A 23,051-nucleotide genomic window follows, 5' to 3' on the forward strand; every position below is an offset into this window, starting at 1 on the left:
TAATTACATGATCTTCTAACACTCTCTATATCCTTAAGTTTTTTTTTTCATTATTATTATTATCATTATTATTATGAAGTCCTTGCTTTGGCCATAATCGAGTACGCTAACACTGTTGGAGTCACAATGGACTAAATCTAAATCTAGATACAGCGGGGGAAAAATCGGTACTGGATAGTATTGCAATATTTTGCGTGGCAATATTATATCGATTCATGGCCGCCAAGTATCCATATTTACTGTTACCATATTTTTTTCTGGAGGCCTCACTTTTAGGAATATACTGGAGATACTGGTGTCACATGAAATTAGAAGATCTAAGGAATCTATATATATGCGTCAGGATATCGTGTTGGGAAGTTGTTGAAATAACGCTGCAAAGTTAAGCTTTTTTAATGTTCCATTAAAAAAAATTCAGAGCAGTGAAGCTTAAAGTTGAGGAAATTTTGAGAAAATGCTGCAGTTGTAGTTGTCCATACATGTTTCATATCAGTTCAGTTCGACTGAATACTTTGTTGGTCAGTTTGTGGGTTTGACTCTCATTGTAGAGAAATAAAAAGACTGACGTGAAATAAATAGACTGAGAATTTTCTCTTATTTGACAAAACAATTCTTGATTGAATTTAATTTTGTGGACACAAAATACAGTTAAACAGTTAAATCGCAATATATTGTATCATGACTCAAGTATCGGGATAAAATCGTATTGTGGGACCTCTGCTGATTCACACCTCTACAGTGTATCTAGGTGCATCTTACTGTCTGAATAATGTGCCTTTTTTTTTACAGCAGGAAAATACTACACAATAATAGTTTATTGAGAAAGGCAACCTACCATTGTTAATAACAAACTGATTCTGCCACTGTGTGTCAAACTTGTGATCCCCTCTCTGCTGCTGATGAGGTTTTGGCTTTTCTCATTTCTGGAATTATCTTCTTTCTTCAGGTTAGATAGAAAACAGTGGAGCTTGCAATCGGACAAAGACCACCACAGAGCTTCATCTGGGTCCAATCAGGGATAGAAACTCTGCTGGTTTATCAGTTAATTGCATTCATCTGACTTCCCATGAGTGATTCAGTTCTTAATTAGTTGGCTGGAGTGAAAACCAGCAGGGATAAGTAGGATTGAGAACCAGTGGACTACCCTGCACTTCCTCTGGTGTCACAGTGTGTTGGGTTGTGGTGCAGTCTGCGGCCTGTTGCTCAAATAATTAGCCAATGCATGGCTGTATAATAGCAGCATTAGAGAGAACATGCACAGATGTGTTTTATGGCTGCAGTTTATGTGATGAAGACTAATGTGTGATGATTATTAACAACCAGAGCTCCCCGAGGACTGATTCTCACAGCAGCTACTCGCTCTTCAAAGGATTCAGAACAACAAAGTCTCATCGATCAAACTGCACTTTGCTTCTCTTTGATTCACAAAAGAGGCAGGTGTGGTGCCTAAAAGACTGTGTTGATCAATAATGATTTTTCTCTTCTTTTTTTTTCCATAGTTAAACCAACTGTTATAGATGTGGACATATTTGTGAACAGCATCGGACCAGTGTCATCAATAAATATGGTAAGTCGGTCCCGTTCATGGTTATCTTTGTACAATTCTTGGTATACACGCAGTTCTCTATCTGTCTCTATTGTGGCACAAAGTCCATGGGGTGCCATTTCAGTTAATACTTATTAGATAAAAGTACGTATGGCTATGATATAAATCCTGAAATAAAAAAATGAGGCATTAAATATATATAGATTAGATTATATAGATTTTAAGCATTTTACGATATGGTGAGTATTGCGATACAATATATTGCGATTTAGCTGTTTAACTGCATTTGTGTCCGCAAAATTAAAAATAAAAAAAAATAAAGAATTGTTTTGTCAAGTAAGAGAAAATTCTCAGTCTATTCATCTCACTTCAGTGTTTTTATTTATTTTCCTCAACTTTAAGCTTCACTGCTCTGAATTTTTTTGAATGAACCATAAAAATCAGCCTTACTTTATAGCGTTATTTCGACAACTCCCTGACACATGGTGCCTATAGATTCCTTAGATCTTCTAGTTTTATATGATACCAGTATCTCCAGTATATTCCTGAAAGTGAGCCCGAAAATACTGCCGGCCCGCTGGAACGCTAAATATTGATATTTGGCTGCCATGAATTGATATAATATTGCCACGCAAAATATTGCAGTACTATGCTGTATCGTTTTTTTCCCCCACCTCTAATATAAATGTCCCATATTGATATGTTCAAAGCTATTGTAGCTTATGCGGACCACCCCCGATTTGCTGCTGGATCTACCAAATCTGCAAACATTACATCAAAGTAGTCCCCTAGTGGCAGGGGGTGCGATGGAGGAACTGCAGTGCGCTAAACATTGTTCTGGTGTTAATCTGTGAGATAAACAAGCCTTATTCATTTCAATGTATGAAATGAGGAGATGTGAAATAAATGTTTTCACATTTATTTAATATTTTATGACAAAAAGTCACTGAAAATAAATTCAAATAGTCATTTTAAAATGTCCTTTTATAAATGTACTGAACTATATTGACTCATTTATATTTGCATTTATATTTATGTGTGTGTGTGTGTGTGTGTGTGTGTGTGTGTGTGTGTGTGTGCATGCGTGTGTGTGCACTTCCTCATTTACGTATTTCAGGATTTATTTGTAGCTGTATTTATTTATTACAGAGGCATATAAACTCCTCAAAAAAAAGTTGGGAAACGTTATTTTGGTCAATTATTTCTCCCCTTTAATAAAACTCATTGGTGTTGTATTATATATCGTTGGATAGCCTGATTAGTCGCATTTACAACGAGGTACAACTTGTAAGGATCGTGCTTCTGTGGAATGAGCAACACAGCTAAATGTGTGGCTCGTGCCCAAATATGCCAAAATCCTCTCTTGTTTTGAGTTGCTTGGTGGATTGGATGATTGTACTCTCCCACAGCAATAAGGAATTCTTTTTTCATTTTTTCACTGTCAGGGACCTCAGTAGCGTGTGGTGGATCCATACGCAGTCACAACAGCTTGGCACCTCCTCCTCCTGCTGGTCACCAACCTGGCTACCAACACGTTTAGCTGTGTTGCTCATTCCACAGAAGCACGATCATTACAAGTTGTACCTCGTTATTAAGGTGACTAATCAGGTTTTCCAACGATATATAACACAACACCAATTAATATTATTAAGGGGGGGAGAACTATTTGACCGAATGTTTCCAAACTTTTTTGGAGGAGTTTATATTTGTTTGTTTATTTATTTATTATTGACTGAGATGGCATTCCATAAAAGCCTGGCACAAATCACACTATATAGTTAATTTTATTTTATTGTCTGACCTTGAAATGTGCCTTGCTCATAGTTTGACAGAGAGGAGAGTTTCATGCAGCCGTGCTTGGCAGGTTGTTGTTATTTTGTCCTGGTGAGACGTCCAAGACATAAGTCTGTTGCTATGAGCTGAGCTTCTTAACAATATCTATTAGCCACACCTGTTTGTAGATGGTATGAAAGCTTATTGAAATGCATTTAACCATCTGAAAAAAATATGTTTTACATCTTCAGCCTTTAATTTGATGAAAACTATTTTGTATAGATCAACACATGGGTTATTTGCAGTGGTGAAAAGCAACTAAGTACATTAACTTAAGTACTGTAATTAAGTACAATTTGAGATACTTGTACTTTACTTGAGTATTTCCATTTTATGTAACTTTATACTTCTACTTCACTAAATTTTGAGGCAAATATTTCACTTTTTACTCCACTACATTTAGCTGACAGCTTTAGTTACTTTTCAGGTCGAGATTTAACATAAAATACATGATTATTTAAAGTGATAAGTATAATAAGTAGTTTAAATGAGGCTTACCTTGAGTAAATTCAATCACTGCTTACATAATTGCATCACTAATAATAATAATCCAATACTATTTTTGGAATATATAAAACAAGCTGAGTGGGTCCATTCTGCATAACGAGTAGTTTTACTTTTGATACTTTAATTACATTTTGATGCTGATACTTTAGTACTTTTACAGAAGTAAGTCTTGAATGCAGGACTTTTACATGTAGTGGAGTAATTTCTCAGAGAGGTATTGGTACTTTTACTTAAGTAAAGGATCTGAATACTTTTTCCACCACTTGTTATTTGTACCTCCCCTTTAAAATGTCCTCTACTTAAACCTGAAATAAAAACAAGTGAAAACAAGTTGTAAGCACAACTCATTGACATATCATCATTTTTAGATTCATATATTGAACTTGCTGGCGTTTGCAGCTTTTTAGCTGAAAACAGCTGCAACACTATCCTGGTTTCTTATTTCTCAGTTTGTAACTCCTCAATTCCTTTCCTCGCCTCCTCTCATGCATCTCAGTTCCTATAGCTATGCATACTGGAGTGATGCGTTAATTTCAACATCTGGCTGAACATCTCAAATTACCTCCACTGGTTGTTTGATCAATTGGGTTTCAGTCCGTCTCAAATGATTCTTGGATGCATGTACAGTTAGATCTAAAATACATGTACTAATCGTAAGTTAGACTTTTTTCAGTATTTACTGTATACTACAATAAATAGCAAATGACAGTTGTTTTTTCAAGCAACAATAAATCATGTCCCACAGCTATTGTCTGGCCAGCAACATGTCATATCTTGCTGTCGTTGCTACACTGTGGCTTTAAGACACATACGTTTCAAATTGAGAGATGTTAACTTTATGAGACATTTCTCTCTGTGTATCAAGTTCTGGCAAAGGTCGAGTCTCAGAGGTGTGACTTTATACTCCTGTTTAAATCACAGAGTGCAGGAGAGGCTTTAAATCATGGACGAGGATAAGGGGGGGGCAAGAATATGAGAGGGACGAGGGAGACTGTGTTGGATAAAGAAAAAAGGACAGTGTGGAAACTGATTAGAGATTGGAGCAAGGCAGGCGATTTTAGGATATATGGAGTTGAGAGTATGTGAAGAATGGTCAAGAGGGGGAGAGTAAGAAAGATGGTCAGATGGACTGGGATCAGGGAGGAGGTCTTTAGTGCAGAGGGGAGACAGATTTAAGGTCCGTTCGGAGCATTTTCACGGGCAACTTATCTAATCAGGATCACCTCTGTGGATACTGTGTTCTGAAATGAGGTCTATGTTTTATGGCAAATGGCCAGACTCTGATCATTTGGCTCAAACCCAAACTCAAGCACAGGATGTTGGCTGAAAACTGATCTGAAACCAGCGCTGTCTTTTCCAACTCATTACCGCTCTATCCAGGGCTGCAAGAGCCAGTTTTGTGGCATCAAAACACCAAATAGCTCCTTCGTACAGCTAATTGTGTGGCACAGGAGCAGGAGGCATGTGGTTCAGACAACATACTGTATTGTTGGACTCTGTAGACCTTGAGAGAGTGTCACGATTCAGAGTGAATGAGAGTGAGAACCATGGCCTTGTTGAAGGAACTGGGGAATGCCATCTTGGACATCTGAATTATAATAATAATAAATAATAATACTTTTTTTTTTAATGCACTTTACATTACAGGAAATCTCAAAGTGCTACAGGTTAAAAGCATAACAGTCTAATTATAAAAAGGATAAAAAAGGAAAAAACAGCTAAAAACAGAAAACATACATACATAATCTAAAAACCATCTAGATGGGAGGAACCAAAGGTTTTGCTAAAAAGGAAAGTTTTTAGTCCTTTTTTAAAAGTGTCTATGGACTGTGGTGCCCTCAGGGTGTCAGGAAGGGCGTTCCACAGCCGCGGGGCAGCAGCACAGAAAGCCCTGTCTCTCATGGTGCTGAGTCTGGTTCTTGGTGTGTGGAGGCGGTTTGAGTGGGTGGAGCAGAGGGAGCGTGTTGTGTTTTGTGGGATGAGTAGTTCTTTGAGATATGAGGGGGCATTTCCGTAGATGCATTGATGAGTAAGGAGGGAAACCTAATATTCAGTCCTGGCGGAAACGGGGAGCCAATGAAGTGAGTGGAGAATGGGGGTGATATGATCATATTTCCGCGCTCTCATCAGGATCCTAGCTGCAAAGTTCTGGACATATGAATTATGACATGAAGTCCGTGAATTAAAGACCTTCCGTTTCTTGCCCTCTTGACGAACTCTGTTATCCACTTATACACCAAAGTTTTTCCGCTTAAAAAATACAGGATTTGATTCCTGTATGCCAAACACTTCAACATATAGTGTCTATGTAGCATAACTGTATCCCACATCGGACAGCTTTTGGCTCACATTCTATCAACATTTCACATGAACCACTAATATAAATGATCATGTTATGTTTCCAATTAATTAAGTGGTGTGAAACTAGAGTCTAACTTATTAAACTGCTCTGTAACTAGCTCAAAAACCATGTATTGTTGCTTTGACATTTCTATTAGTTCACATAATTAACTAAGAAGATGCTGATGAGCAACTTTACAAGTGCTGGTAGGTGAAATTTTGGACTTTGGAGAGGAGGTGGCTAGCTGCTTCCCCTGCCGAAAAACTACTCCTTCAATTATTTAGGTATGAGATTGAAGATGTTGCCTTCAGTCAGGCTGAAATGTTCTCTCATTTAATTGTAAAGCTAAGCTTAAGCTTACATCAACTTTACTTTGAGTTTAATGCTGATATAAGCCCCGACACACGTTCCGTTCCGTTATTCTGGGTGATAAAATATACAGTCACAGGTTTAAGTTTTAAGTATGTAACATGCAGGTGTAAGTTGTTCCATTTGCGACATTACTGCTGTCAATTACACAGCCTGCACCCACCCACACACAGTCTTGATGAGGTATAATCAGCTAAATTAAGTGAAAACACCCCATGTGCCTGTACCATGTATGTGTGGGGGCTCCTTGCCACCACCGCAGTGATTTTGTGTCTACAGTTGACAAATGTTCAGACTCTTCTGTATCTCAAAAAAGATTTCAGCTACTTTTTGAGCGGACATCAGCTTTTTTCTCTGAACTTGATGCAGCTCTCAAACACCTGCTGGTTATGCAAGCTGAGTGCCACACTTGGGTCAGAATATCTGAAAAAGGAAAAAGCTATGCTTGCACACACCTGTGTGGCTCTCCAACGAACAGCCAACAAGTGATCATTGTTTGCTTTTGGATGAATTTTTATTGTCACACAAATACAATTTGAGCCAACTGCTCTGCCTGCCTACTTGTGGTATAAATAACAGTGTGGCCTGTTGTCAATCCTGTCATATTCTGTCCTTAGAAATACTGCTGCGCCTGTCTTCTATGGGATATTGTAACCATATAAAGTCCTGTTCTTTATATTTGCATTCCTGTACTATTCAGATGTCATACATGAGAGCCTGTATTTACATTTAAATGAGTACTACTGAATTTTTAGTACATATTCAGTGCTACTACAGCAAGCACTCAGCACCCCCTCTATGTGACAAGCTAATTTTAAGCCCCATTGTCTGAGAAGAATTCATATACAGTATCAGTTGTCATACTTGTATTCTTTCTAATTACAATGCAGTGTATAATTCTGGGTGTCATGACTTTGCCAGGAGACAGACAGTGATTAATTCCCTTTGCTTTCGGAAGAAACTCAGAAGAAATTAGGCCATTTTCACATCAAACGTTCAATCAAAGAGAAAAGTATTCTGTGGAGAAATTTCAAGTTAAAAATTAAAAGGAAATTGGCTTATTAATGCCCATTACAGCTCTAAAGTATTATTCTCAGCCTTTAGACAATAAGACACCACTGCCCACATACTGAAAGTTTTGAGCTGAGTGGCTGCTGGAGTCCGCTGAAGCACCATTCACAGTAAATCACTGACATTTGTACAGTACTTTAACAAATGGTGACATCACTTGATGCCTGAATGGCGAAAACAGCGAGTTAGCTTCCGACTCATCAATCTAGCCATCCATTCTTCCATCCATTTCGCACCACTTACTGGGGAGGGAATATCTGCACAGGAAGGTGTCCAGGAGATAAGTGGCTCAAACTGACTCCTTGAAAGACAAAGAAGCATCCGTTGTCTGTACCGCTCACACATCAAGTACTAAAAATATCTATTAAATACAAATTAACAGGGTCATGTAACCAATTGACTGAGCCATTCCAAAGTCTTGTTTAAGTGGAGTAGTAATTGATAAGAAAATCATTGCTGGCTCTTTCTCATAGTCTGACAATGTTCTGGCTTAGTGGTCAAATATCCTCAAGTAAATTAAAACCCAAGCAAATAAAATAATATAAGAACTTTTTAAAGTTACTAGATTACTACTCAAGAATGAGTATTGGGTCATATTGTTTACCATATTTACCATCGTTCGGTGTAACGTTTGGTGTGCTAGCATGGTAACATTTGTTACATTTATTGCATTAGCAGTAAACATAATGTACAGTTGCAGCTAATGGGAATGTAACTAGTTTTTCATGTATCTGGTGGCAAACAGACTGTATAAAAGAAGTGGACGTAGCCTCCAGGTGTGAAAAATAAAGCCAATGCAGAAGTGCATTAAACCCATATTCTCTCAAATGGCCAGCAGGGGGCAACTCCAGTGGTTACAAAAAGAAGTGCAATGATTGTCTAATAAAGTTAATGGGAAAATTACCCTACTTCTTACTGGATTTATTACCTCAGTAAACATTTAACTGTTAGCTAGTTTCAAGTCTTCTTCAGGGCTGCAGTACTTGATTCTGGACTTTTTCCCCCACTCACTGGCATAATTGGACTCAGAATTGTCTTGATCTTGGGTTTGGCTATTTGTGAAGTGTTTTCAGCTGTTGATCTGGGATCAGTTGAACAGAACATTGCCTGATTTGCCCAACATGATGCGTGAGATTTGTTTGATGTTAGAAGATAGATCAATACTGTTTATAGATGGGTTACTTCTAACTCTTTAATCACTATATTAGCATTAGAAAGAAACTATAGCCTTGCCTATTGACTTGGACTTGATGAAATTGGTCTTGACTACAGCCTTTTTGATCACCAAACTTAATCTATTTCATGAGAGGGAAACATATATTTCTGCACCATATTTTAATACAACTAATCCAACAGTAGATACTGATATACATAGAACATCTTACTTCTGTCATTCTTAAGTGATTATGATATTAATGAATTATAAGAACTTACATTTGAAAACCTCAAAGTTAATGTTACATTTGGCAACAACAAAAAATGTGCTGTTTGTCTGTTTATGAAATGCTGGGGAAATGCTTGACCTTATTAACTGAATCTGTATTTAAAGTCGATCTGAAGGAAGCAAGCCTTCTACATAGACACTGTACTGTACGGCATGTTTTAAAAAAGTGAGGACAAGATAAGCTCTCATTGACAAATTTAAGGACACCATTGTACTACATGTAAGAAATAACTTCCAAAGGTTAGAGGTACCAAAAAGTTCACCCTCAAACCTCCCAGAAACAGACGCCACTCCATTGTTTAAGTTCCTTTTTTAACAGCTTCATTACTTTACTGTTAAAAGAAGACTCTTCTTCTCTGGCTGATGGTACACTGAGAAACACAGTGAGGATGTTAAACATTTGAAACAACAACATCCATTTTTATAAGCAATGTTAAACAAACTGGTTGTACATTTAGCATTTTGAGAAAATCTTATCTCAGCAGTAGATGTATAGAATGAAGACTGATGAAATTAATCACATAATCAGTGTTATTTATTTATGCATTTATTCAAATGATTAATTGGTACGTATTATTTATTTAATTTTACTGTAGGCCAAATGGATTTCCAAAGCTGGGAAGTTCATGCCGAGTTCCAAATCAAGGCACACAGCATGACATTAATCAAAGGCTGGGTGTGAAGGCCAAGCTGAACCTTCTTCCCAAAAGAGACACAGCTGGTTACAGCTGGCACCTTTCATTACCTTATTAAGTCAAACACTTCCAAGTGTACCACCAGTTTCCCCTTGAAAAGTTTTCAGATGGGTGTCCATAAAGTCTCTTTACAATTCAAAAAAATATTACAAAGGCAATTGATAAGATATCTTAATCAGATTTGTTGTATTAACTCAGTGGTTATCAAAGTGTTAAGTCACATTGCATTTGTGTATTTCAGGTACCCTGTTGATGAAATAGGTAGTGGTAAATTAACCTCTATAGAGAAGGCACAATGTGTATCATGGTTAATTCAAACAATAAAATATTTTTCTGTGGGGTTATGTTAAAGCTTTGACATATTGTGAGTTATCGAAGGATCAGTCATTGGTCTACTTTTATATATAAGGCAATGCTAGGACTACTGCCTACCTATATTTATACCTTAATTGCGCATAGAAGTACTGGTCCTTATTCTTTCCGTTCTCAAGATCTTTTGTTGCTTTCTGTTCCATATATCCGTACTGAATTGGGTAAAAGGGCGTTTGTCTACTTTGCACCTTTTGCATGGAATAAGTTACAGAATGACTGGAAACTAACAGAGTTAATATCATTAAGCACTTTTAATCTAAAATGACATGTACATGTATGTGTTTTCCATAATCTGTTTGTAAATGTAATCATATTTGCTTTTTTGTTTGTCCTTGGTTTGTGTTTTAACTCTGTATTTTTTTTGTAACTGTTTTGTATTTGCTGCTACCTATCTCGACCAGGTCTCCCTTGAAAAAAAGGGTCTTAATCTCAGTGGGGTTTTCCTGGTTTAATAAAATTTATAATAAAATATATCGTGTATGGAACAATGATACGGAACATTACTGACCTAAAGCAAAAGATCACTGATGCCATTGCAACCATTGATGAGGCTATGCTACAGCGAACATTGCAAGAAATTGAGTACCATATTGATGTGCTTCATGCAACTAATGGTGCCCATGTAGAGGTGGATTAAATGAGGCAAAAAAAAAACCCTCCTCATTTTGTAATAATTTCAATCATTTGTCTGTTCATTTGCTTTTGTAATACATTGTTTTAGTTGGAAAGAGGCTTTATGGACACCCTGTATAACAATTACATGATAGACAACAAAAAATAGTGGGTTAATATGGGTAAAAATATTCATACAACAATAACTTTTCTTCAAAGCCCTTTGATTAACAGCATACTATCCCTGCCAGAAGGAAAAGACCAAGAATAAAAAAGTAATAGTAGTTTTAAGACACCTGGGGGAGAAAATAAGATAATAACAAGAAGGACTCTGTCTGCAGAGCCCCAATGGCTCCACCACACCTGTGCATGGATAAAGTAGCCTCCATCATTTGCATGGAAGATCAGTTAATTTTAGGGATGCACCAATTGCAATTTTCTGGCCGATCACCGATTTTTGAAAAGCCTGACCTGCCGATTTCGATTTTGGCCGATACCGATTTTTTTTATACTCACAGCACACACCTTCAATGTGTGAATCTTATTTTATTGAAAAACAATAACACAGCAGTATTTTTCTTAAACAAATAAAGGAAATCACAATGTCATAAATAATAAAATATTGAACTTAAAACAAATAGCACCAATTTACAGGACAAACTAACAAAAGAACTACAACCATAAATAAAGTGTCCTGAGGTTTTGGTTTCGTTATAGTACAACATACATACAACTAGGGATGGGCATCGATTTTCGAATATTCAAATTGTCATTAAATCATAAAAAATCGAATAGTTCATTATATCTGGAAGGAAAAAAAGTTGTATTACTGGTGCCTTCCACATGGGGGCAGCGTAGCATTTGATGATGCAGTGTGGCGGCTAGATGTCAAGCTGTAGAAGAAGAAACAAACGGGGGAGAGGGTGTTGTCCACAGCAGGACAAGTTACCCCCCAGAGGGATTTAGAGACTCCGGAGGTGACATTTGGTTTTCACCGTCACTAACTGTGCACAACGTCAGCTGCTGAAAGCAGCATGGCTAATTATGCACAAAGTCTCTGCTGATCATAAACATAGTGATCGTGATTTAACCAGCATTGCTAACTGTGCAGAGTGTCCGCTGCTTGTTGTAAACAAACAGAGATCGCTAAGTGAACACCTCCTGCAGCAGCAGCACATACACACTGTACTGCTACAGAGCTTACTGTAGCTAACTGCCGCTAACGGCGACTCTTCTTAACAAGCCGGCCTCCGACTCGTTAGCGGCTCGTTAAGAAGAGTAAGAAGGAGTCGCTGGATTTGTCTCCAGTCGCTTCCTTGAAAAATATTCGCTAAGGGGGGGGGTTATTATCGAGGTAGATAAGATGCTAGATAAGATCAGTTTGACGTAAAAGAATCGGCCGATCGCAGATCCCGCAAAATTAAGGACATCGGTGCACCCCTACTAACATTACTTTTTAAATGCTAACATTACTTTTTAATGATAACGTCACTTTTTTCATGCTTACGTTCCTTTTTAAATGCTAACGTTACTTTTTAAATGCCATTGTTACTTTTAGCATTATCATTGTTGCCAACTGCTATTTCTCACTTGAATTCCCTGTTTAATTTCAGCTAGCTCAAGCTAAAGACAGCAGTGCAGTAATGTCTTAAAAATGCAAGGACAACTGCTACATACAAATTTACCTTTAAACAGTATTTTGACTGGTTGCTTCATTTCTAAATTTGATCATGTCCATAATTAAGCTATCACAACGTGACATGTGGCATCATTTTTTTACCACCACCTACTGCACCTGGAAAGCAGTCTATTCTTCATTGATTTCCTCATCATGAGGCAGAGTGATAATAATGCACACCATGAATGACCCATTCCAAGGAAACAATAAGCTGAGCTTATGTTTTAATAAGCGATAAAAAAAAAATATGTTAAGTTGGAGAGAGGAGCCTCTTTGTGATAATATGGACTCTATTTTTACACTTGTGGGTCATGCAGTGTCCAAGGCAACCTGGTGTAATCCAGGAATTCCTGCCAAACCAAAAGCCGGTGCCAGTGGGGTCGCTGATGCTATTCTCACCCTGTGGAGAGAGCTGCCCACTCGCAGGCTATCACACACTGGGTACCCAGAGAAATACAATATTCATGCCAGTTCATTTCCCACTGTGTAAGCTGGCTGCTGGCAGGACCACTGCAACATCCTCGGCACTGTGGTTTTTCTTTAGCTCACAAGACAGTAATCATTTGTAATGTTCCTGAAATGTTCGGCTTACTCTAATTGTTTGGCTCATACCTGTTGTGATTTTTCAACAGCCTTGAAAAATTATTATTCGCTTCATTCAAATGCTTCTTCAATTGATGGGTCAGCTGCTTTAACGTAGTTACAAGATGGCTGAGATACATAAAGAAGACTATGTTTTCACCCAATAAACCCCGAGTGGTGCATCACATATTTTTTTTCCCATTTTTATGGCTGGAAGATTTGGATAATGAAGTCATCAGCATGAGGATCATATACTGTAATGAGGCTCTTGGTAACGCCACAAACAGAACAGATCTCAGAGGATTATTATTAATATTCTGCTAGTGTGGTTCAATCAGCATGTAATGAACTAACAAAAATATCTTTCCTGTTTTACCAGTGTTAATGACTTTTATGGTACCTGTGTGACCACAGCACTCAGCATCCTCACTCTGTTTTTCTGTTTTGCAATCAGAGTACCTGATCTGCAGAACCATACAGTAGGTTAATTTTAGCTTTGATTTAGCTTTGTACACTATTTCAACAAACATTCTGTACAACCAGTGCCCTGCCATCTAGTAACCAAGTTGCACCTTGAGCAACTATTCCCTAAATCATACCCTGCTTTATTATTATTACATCGGTTTAACTGGGGATTTCCACCGGGTGCAGAATGGCCGTGTAACGGCTGCGCCCTTTGATACCCTTTGATTGACTGATTGCTGATCTGGTGCCCCCGGTCATAACATAATGTTGATGTGAAGTAGTTTTAGGCTACATGAACTGCGTATTGTGTTTTATTTTGAAAGGGGGCTGAAGTGTATTACGTTGATTCTGAGTCGGATTTCCTGTCTGGTGCAATCTGCTCTGTTGAGCTTGACGCAGTTTAGCAACGGCTTGCGTCAAAAATAGAAATGGAATAGCTACGGAATGATTGCGCTGCAGAGCGGAGAGCTGCAGAGCGGAGAGCTGCAGATGGGACGCTTCTGAGACGTTACACGGTGCGCCTGGTGGAAATGGGCTCATTGATTAGAGTGGCAGCGATCAGCAATGGTGACCGCGGTGCAACCGTTCCACGGCCGTTCCGCGCCCGGTGGAAATCAGGCTTAACTCTTAACCATAATTTACTACATGAACATCATGTGGAGTAGACTTGAAACTAGCGATTGAGACCATAAACTCTGAAGGAAAATGTTAACTGAGGTAATAAAACAAGTAGGGTAAAGTAGGGTCATTTTCCAATAGGCCGTTTTACAATCGGACTCCTTTTTGCAACCAGTGGAGTCGCCCCCTACTGGCTATTAGAAAGAATGCAGGTGTAAGGCACTTAGCATTGGCTTTACTTACAGACGTGGAGGTTGTCACTTAATTATAATCAGCATGTGTATTTCATAATTTGCCTAGTATGGAGTACTGACACACATACACACACACACACACACACACACACACACACACACACACACACAAAGGGGAGACTCGTGGTTACCCATAGCTCTAGTTCTAGTTTCATGTGATATCACTAGCATGCTGTAGCATACAGAGTAGACAAAAATATTGTAAACATCATTACAGAACTTGGTTTTATTGCATCCTAACACTCACAATGAAATCATGTGAGTTATAAGAATTTACAGCCCTAACATACTGCTTGTGTGCACTTGACAAAAACTCAAAGCAGCAGCTCACACCAGGTGGATGATGAAAGTTTGTCTCCTCTCTCTGAACGACCTTTCCTCTAATGAGGACACGAGAAGAGACCTCAAGCCAACAACGGAACATGACAAGATGTCTCAAAGCACAGGACGGATACAGCATGTACTGCATGCCTTTTGCTGCATAATCATAAAGGTCTAGCTTTACATTTGAGAGGTATACTTCGCACTACTTTACAGTATCTGCTGCATTGAAGTCCCGGGTTTTGGGAAGTTTACAATCTTTCTTTAATATACAAGTATGTGTTCTCTGCTCAGTTAAAAAGGCTCGGTGAGCTCAAAAATCATCCTTGAGTTGATAGTAATGTCAGACGTAAGTGGTACAGTACAACTACAAAATATACCGAGAAAGAAAAAAAACCTGGACACAAGAAAGAAGACATTTAAAATGGCAAGTTTTGTGTTGGATGTTTTCATCAATACATTCTCCATCAAACAAAGAAAAAAAAACATAAAACTGCTCTATATGTTTTAGCTGCACACCTTCCTGATAATTAACTAGGTTATTCATTATATGACAATAATACATTATTCTGGACAGCACAAATAATGTGATGGAAACAACTTTGTTCTATACAAAGTTGGTCTTTATTATTCTGAAGAAAAAGCCATTGTTGACATGTCTCTGCATTTGCTATTATGTTTCTCGAAATTATGAAAAGTACGCTACATGTATGTGAAAATATAATTCATAATTAGTTATATGCCAACATTCAATTTGAGGCTTGTAAGACCCAAAAATTGCATTGTCAGTGAACTAACATGACTGCCGATTTCCAGTCTTCTATCTGAATAAAGATACAAAGATGGATATTTTTGTTGGTTAAACAAAAACGGATACAGATAATGTTTCTCCATGTCATTCGGTGTAAGATGGAAAACATGGTGTAATTAGCTTCCTTGCGCTAAATGAGTGAATTTGAATTGCTTAATGGGGAAATATTGAAAGGGCCAAGGGGGCTACTGCCGGTGTGTGTACACTATGATGAGATTCTTCAGAGATTTCAAACAATTAATACTAGTATTGTTATGATGCTATATTATATACAAGGAGCACACCTACAACAAGCATTCCTTTTCAAATATTTATTTATACAGCAACCTATGCCCTTTAACCTCAAAATGTGTGTGTGTATGTGTGAGAAACGTGTATCTGGAGTGTGCGCGCTTACGTGTGCATGTGTGTGTGTGTAACTAAAATCACATAAAGTTATTTGTGTGTGTGTGTGTGTGTGTGTGTGTGTGTGTGTGTGAAGCATGTGTATCTGGAGGAGTGTGTAACTAAAATCACATAAAGTTACCTGTGTGTGTGTGTGTGTGTGTGTTTTGTGTGTGTGAAGCATGTGTATCTGGAGGAGTGTGCGCGCTTATGTGTCCCATTCACTTCAATGCAAAATTTTGCACAGTTTCACGTCGCGAAAAATTCGTATTGTATGCCTGCATATACACAATGTAATGATTAGGGGTATCCTTCAAAGCTCAGACGACATAGTGTGGACTAAGGTTCATCCATAAAATTCTCAAAAATCATTAATAATTCTCTTATTTGCATAAGGTGACTGGAAGGTCAGTGGAATAAGCCTCCCCTCTCTTTCCACACAAATCAAAAGCTGCTCCACTGCAGGCTGCACAGAGCAGTGGTGTCATCGTGGTCGGTGGCTTCTAGCAGGCTGCTTCACATCTCAGCTGTTTCTTCCATCCTGAGCCATTAGTCAGCCCAGTCACAGTCTGATTTGTATTCTGGTCATTTTAAACATTGAGTAAACTGTGGCAGAATAATTCCCCACATATCAGAGTCGACATTAAGCCACGTGCAGATATTCAATAATGAGTAATATCCCCATTTGTCCACATGATCTAAAAATTGATGAGAAAATATTCCATTATATGAGTAAATCTGTTCAGTGTGACCCGACTTGACATCTTTTGGACAGGACAGAATGATGAATGATGGAATTAAATATTTCACTTTACACACAGTGTCTAAGTAAAACGGAATCACATTAGGCAGAAAGAGAGTTTTACATTGACAGTTGAAAATGAGAAAAGAAAAAAAAGGTAGCTTATGTACCATCAACAAGCAGTTCAGGCTGGTTTTGGTGAGGATGTGGAAAAAATGGTTCTAAAGTGTTTAAGGGCACTTTTACAACCCAAAGTTTAGTCCGTTTTAATCTAACTCTGGTGTGGTTAATCCTTGTTACAGTTTGTTTGGTTGCTTGTGAACACTCCAATTGTACACTGGTGCGGACCAAAACAACCAGTCCGAGACCACTTGCAGAGAGAGTCTCGGTCTGTTTATAAACTGACCCTCTGATTCGGACTTACCAAATGGACTTGGGTGGCTTTGAGGTACTTTGGTGGGTGTGTCAGAGGTGTTACCCACTCAGAAGGGTGATCAAATCTATTTCTTCAACTTTTTACAAGGGCAAAATCCTAACTTAAATTTATATGGATTTACCTCATTTTACCTTACATCAAAATGATGCAAAATATAGTTTTGCAGCAAATTAACATAACAGTCCTTTGTAAAAATGAAATATAAAAACTGGAAGTGACCCCATACAAATGCAAAATCCAACATTCTCAGTTTGCGCCTTCAAAATAAAATCTAGTGTAACTAGTGTCTCTGCTGCATTAGTGTGCATCATATGTGGACATCTGGATATCACACCCATATGCAGCTAATTAATATTCCACTCTAAATCCAGTAATGCCTCCACTCTGCTGATTTAAACCTCGCTGCCAAGATTTGCCCCATTCAACCCCAAGAGCATTAGTGAGGTCAGAAAGTGATGTCGGCTGATAAGGCCTGGCTGGCAGTTGACATGCCAATTCAACGGATGGAGTTGAGGTCAGGGATCTGTGCAAGCCAGTCAACTTCTACCAGTGCTGTAGCATGAGAATTTTCCTGAACTGTAACTAAGGCGACTAGACTAAACCATGAAAGACAGCCACAGACTAAAGAATTCACAAGTATGTGGACAGACACATGCAGTATGTATGTCTCAGACTTCTTCTACTAACAAAGGTACATCTCAATAATACAGGTGGTATTTCCATTGTAGGATTCAAGGATTTATTATTGTCATCATACGAGGTTTCATTATGAAATGTAGTTTTCATCTCACACAGAAGATGCATTAACAGATATTCAAAATATTAAAATCCATCCAATAGTAATCCATTCAGATTCCCCCATCCATTCCAATGGACATACCTTTTCTAGAGTATCCAGATCTAAGATTACTGTCATGCAACTCCACCAAATTGCACAAATGTATATGATCGGTTGTATATGAACCAATCACAGTGTTCCACATCAAATATAGTGGACTGCAGTAGAGCCACGCTCCCTTTTTCAGCATGCATTATCGACCGTGAGGCACATTGTAATCATTCATTTTGTGAAAGTTCATGATTTGATATGTGAACATGATATGTTATATTATTTACTACTATAATAACAAACATGATGAAAGATCTATAGCTTTTACTTTGTTTTGTTTTGTTTTTTATCTGTTCACTGTAAGTGAAATGGGGAAATGAAAAGGGAAAAATTAAATTTTATTTATTCTTATTTGATTTCTGATCATACATTCAACTTTTAATGCATCCTGTAGAATATTTACACACAAAAAACATAAACAATAATTTTGTTAAAATACAAAATATCTATGCAATGTTTTTAAAGCAAAATTAACCATTCACGAAAAAAAAACTATATCACTATTGGTTGGGATTTTTTTTTACATTCAAGTTGTCAGTCCATTGGAATGGATATTAAACTGAAAAAAAGTTTTTTTGCTAATACTTAATGACATTACGTTCATGTGAAAATCCACCATCAATCAAATCAAACTTTATTTATATAGCGCTTTTCATACATAAAAATGCAACACAAAGTGCTTTACAAAAAATAAGAAAAAACAAACAATAAAAATGACAAAACCCACCCCTCCCTCCCCCACATACACATCTGTAAGTATACATACACAAACATGCACACACGCATTTAGTCATGCACGCACACACACACACTCAGACTCACACACAGCACATATTGATTGACAGTGTAGAGACATGGCAAGGCACCGAGGATCCAGATGAGGAAAAAGCAACCTGTGGGAGCATCCACACTGAGAGGTGGCAGAGCCCACGGCCATAGAGGGCGCCGTCACAGAGACCACAAGGACCCGGGGAGACCGAGGCGGACTCCACACATGGTGCAGAACCGCCCAGCCCCCCGGGCCCAGGGAGTCCCCAAGACCACATCCCCACGAGCAGACCCAACACACCCCCCAGTGAGGAGGCCCCCATGAGGCAACACTGGAGCTAAAGACTAAAAGACTAAAAGACTAAAAGACAACAGGACAGAATAAAAACTAAAAGACTAAAAGACAACAGGATAAAAACTAAAAGACTAAAAGACAACAGGACAAGATAAAAACTAAAAGACTAAAAGACAACAGGAATTAAACTAAAAGACTAAAAGACAACAGGACAGGATAAAAACTAAAAGACTAAAAGACAACAGGACAGGATAAAAACTAAAAGACTAAAAAACAACACGACAGGATAAAAACTAAAAGACTAAAAGACAACAGGACAGGATAAAAACTAAAAGACTAAAAGACAAGATAAAAACTAAAAGACTAAAAGACAACAGGATAGGGTAAAAACTAAAAGACTAAGAGACAACAGGATAGAAAATAAAAGATAAAAACTAAAATACAACGGGAATAAATAAATAAATAAATAGTAAAATAATCAGTTAAAAGCTAGACCAAACAGGTGGGTCTTGAGCCTCCTTTTAAAAACATCAACAGTCTCTGCGGTCCTGATGTCCTCTGGCAGGCTGTTCCAAAGGCGTGGGCCATAATGGCTGAATGCAGCCTCCCCGTAGGTTTTAGTTTTAACTCTTGGAATGATTAAAAGGCCGGTGCCAGAGGACCTCAGGACCCGCGAGGGTTGATATGATAAAAGCATATCAGATAGATAAGATGGCCCAAGACCATTAAGACATTTAAAAACTAATAAAAGAACCTTAAAATCAATCCTGAAACACACGGGGAGCCAATGCAGTGATTTTAAAACCGGTGTAATGTGCTCCCGCCCTCTGGTCCTCGTCAGCACGCGTGCGGCTGAGTTTTGTAATAATTGTAGGTTGTGGATGCTGTTTTTGGGAAGACCAGAGAGCAGGGCATTACAATAGTCTAAACGACAAGAGATAAAAGCATGCATCAGCACCTCCGTGTTGGCCTGGGAGAGAAACGGGCGGACTCTGGCTATGTTCTTAAGATGGTAAAAACCTATCTTTGTTGTATTTTTAATATGAGGAATAAAACTTAGCTCAGAGTCAAAAATGACGCCCAGGTTCTTTACACATTGTGAGGTTTTAAAATCTCGTAGTTTTGGTAAAAGTTTCTCTCTCTTGCCTTCAGGACCGATGACTAAAACCTCTGTTTTGTCCTGGTTGAGCTGTAGGAAGTTCACTGCCATCCATGACTTGATATCTAAAATACAGTTTAAAAGGGAATCAATTGGCTCAGTGTCATCAGGAGACACGGCGATGTACAGTTGTGTGTCATCAGCATAGCTGTGGAAGCTGATGCCGTGTCTCCTGATGACGTCCCCAAGGGGAAGCATATACAGATTAAAAAGAATTGGACCTAAAATTGACCCTTGGGGAACCCCACACTTGATTTCATGTGTTCTGGAGGAGCATGTATCCATACTTACAAAGAAACTTCGATCTGAGAGATAAGAACTGAACCAGTTAAAAACAGTACCAGAGAGGCCGACCAGGGTTCGGAGTCTGTTTAATAAAATGTGATGGTCTACTGTATCAAAGGCGGCGCTGAGATCCAGTAGAACCAAGACTGTTAATTTCTGTGAATCTAAATAACACCTGAAGTCATTTAAAATCTTTAAAAGAGCTGTCTCGGTACTGTGGTTCATTCTAAAACCAGATTGATATTTCTCTAAAATGTTGTTTCTATTTAAAAAATAATTTAACTGGTTAAAAACCAGTTTTTCTAAAATTTTACTTAAAAATGGTAAGTTGGATACAGGCCGGTAGTTATTTAAAATGTTGGGGTCTAAATTACTCTTCTTCAGAAGGGGCTTCACCACTGCCGTTTTGTAGGCAGTGGGGAAGACACCCGTCTGAAGAGAGCAATTCACAACATTTAAAATCTGTTCCTCAAAGAAAGCATAAAATGATTTTAAGAGCGATGTGGGAATAGGATCTAAAAGGCAGGTTGTTGGGTTTACTTGGGAGAAAACTCGACCAAGTGTCCTTGCATCAACCAGGGCAAAACTCTCCAGTGTTTCCTCAGATAAGAGCGATGGTTCAGGTGTGTAAAAAGTTACATTCTGGGATAAAAGACTGGATCTGATACCATCGATCTTACTTCTGAAGTGGTCTGCAAAGTCCTCGCAGAGGGCCTCCGATGGTGTCATGTGAGCTTTATTAAAACTAGTGTTGGTTAAAAGACCATGACAGTATTTCTTTGTGTGTTTGGGATGTCTTAGGAGATTATTTCTCTTGTACTTGAGTTTGAAGGAATGTATCATGTGTAGCTATTCCTACTGTATTTCTTTATTTTACTTTACTGCAGTAATATACAGTGGATCAGAAAGCTTAATATAGCAGCTCCCTTGAGGCGGCTGAGGTGAAGACCCATTTTCTCTACAGCGATGCCTGCTGTAGTGGCTGCAAGCAGCTGCACGCAGCAGGGAGGGGGAGTTCGATCGATCCTCTTTCAGCATAGACAAAATTTCCTTCTAATATAAAATGATATCAGAGATAACAAAGCTGGAAATGTTGCTGTGCTATAGGACGCTAACCTCTCAGCCTCCATCTGCATCTCACCGTGTCCAGATGCGATTGCTTCAGCTCATATTAGTTCTGTTTATTTGATTTGCAGCACTTTTCCTCCACTGGTCATTAAATGCTGCATAATGTTCAGCTTTTTTCAACTCCCCTGAGCTCCACACAATTAAAGGTCATGAACACCCAGTGGTTGTCTTGATTATAGCCTTCATTCTAATTGGCGAGCCATTCAAACTGGTGCAGAGACTGGGTAAAAGGTCAAATGCATTTCAGGCAGTGGCAGCTGTATGAGAAGGTGTGGGCTGCTGGAGGAGGGCTGACTATTATTCATTTTATTATATGTTACGTCTTTATCTTGTACTGTTGGATCCTAAGAACTGTTGCTTTTTGGGTTTGTGTGAGCTGATATGTGCCCCGCTGAGCCTGCACAGCAGCATCATCGTCAAAACCAGTGAGACTACAGAGTGAGGACCAGTCTGTTAACGTAAAGCAGCAGTTTGTGGCTCTTTAATCACAATCCTGGTACATTTAAAATCAAATTAAAGAGCTGCGGATGTTTAACAGAGTAGGTACTCACAGTAGGGCTGTGCCATATTGTATCTTTCACGATTATACCACCATATCTTTTATATGATAAAAAAAATGCATATAGCAATAATGACAACATTCCTACTTTTTGATCATTGCATTCAAAACTTACTTAAATTAAGGCACAAAAGCATCAACAACAAAATGTTCTTAAAGTAACAAAAGTCAAAGTACTTGTTATGCAGAATGACCCCACTTAGATTGTTTTATATATTCTCAATATATTGTTGGGAAATTATTTCTGATGCATTTATGTAAGCAGCATTTTACTGTCAAAAGGTAACAGCTACTTAATATACTGATATGTGGTTTAATTTATAAACATGTGCATATGTTACATTTTGTGTGAAAAGTAACTAAAGCTGGCAGCTAGATGTTGTGGAGTAAAAATACAATATTTCCCTTTAAAATGTAGTGAAGTAGAATTATAAAGGTACATAAATGGAAACACAAGTTTCTAATGCTTCCATATTGCAACTGAAGACTCAAGAGTAATTTTTTATTATTATTTAGTATTAGTATTTGGCAACTGTTGAGATTTGCACTTCACACTACAATTTAGATTTATGGTTGATTTTTGTTTTGTTGTGAAATTTTCATTTATTCAGACTCAGAAAATCATTTTAAAAAAACATATTTTCTATATATTTTCAGTATTTTGTCATATCTTCATGAATACTGTTATTGCAACAAAAAAAACTGACATACTGTGATATTCTTTTAGGGCCGTATCGCCCACCCCTAATTTACAGCTATGTGTGTGCATATATACTATAATCTTTTTGTTAATCTGTGTAAGGTGTGCATTTACAGTTAACAGTCCAAAAATTGACTTTTAATGTACACAATACAGCATGATCAGTATTGATATTTGTATTTGGTCT

At 38.0% G+C, this 23,051-nt stretch overlaps 1 protein-coding gene across 1 annotated transcript in view; it reads left to right on the forward strand.

The window, feature by feature from the left end:
- Positions 1–23,051, forward strand: part of LOC131977526 (gamma-aminobutyric acid receptor subunit gamma-3) — a 75,241-nt gene that overhangs the window by 21,228 nt on the left and 30,962 nt on the right. The window contains exon 3 of the mRNA XM_059340878.1: positions 1,500–1,567. Coding sequence (XP_059196861.1) covers positions 1,500–1,567 — 68 coding nt within the window. The remainder of the gene's footprint in view (positions 1–1,499; positions 1,568–23,051) is intronic.

This window comes from Centropristis striata, chromosome 9 (genome assembly GCF_030273125.1).
Source record: "Centropristis striata isolate RG_2023a ecotype Rhode Island chromosome 9, C.striata_1.0, whole genome shotgun sequence".
NCBI classification, from domain to species: Eukaryota; Metazoa; Chordata; class Actinopteri; order Perciformes; family Serranidae; genus Centropristis; species Centropristis striata.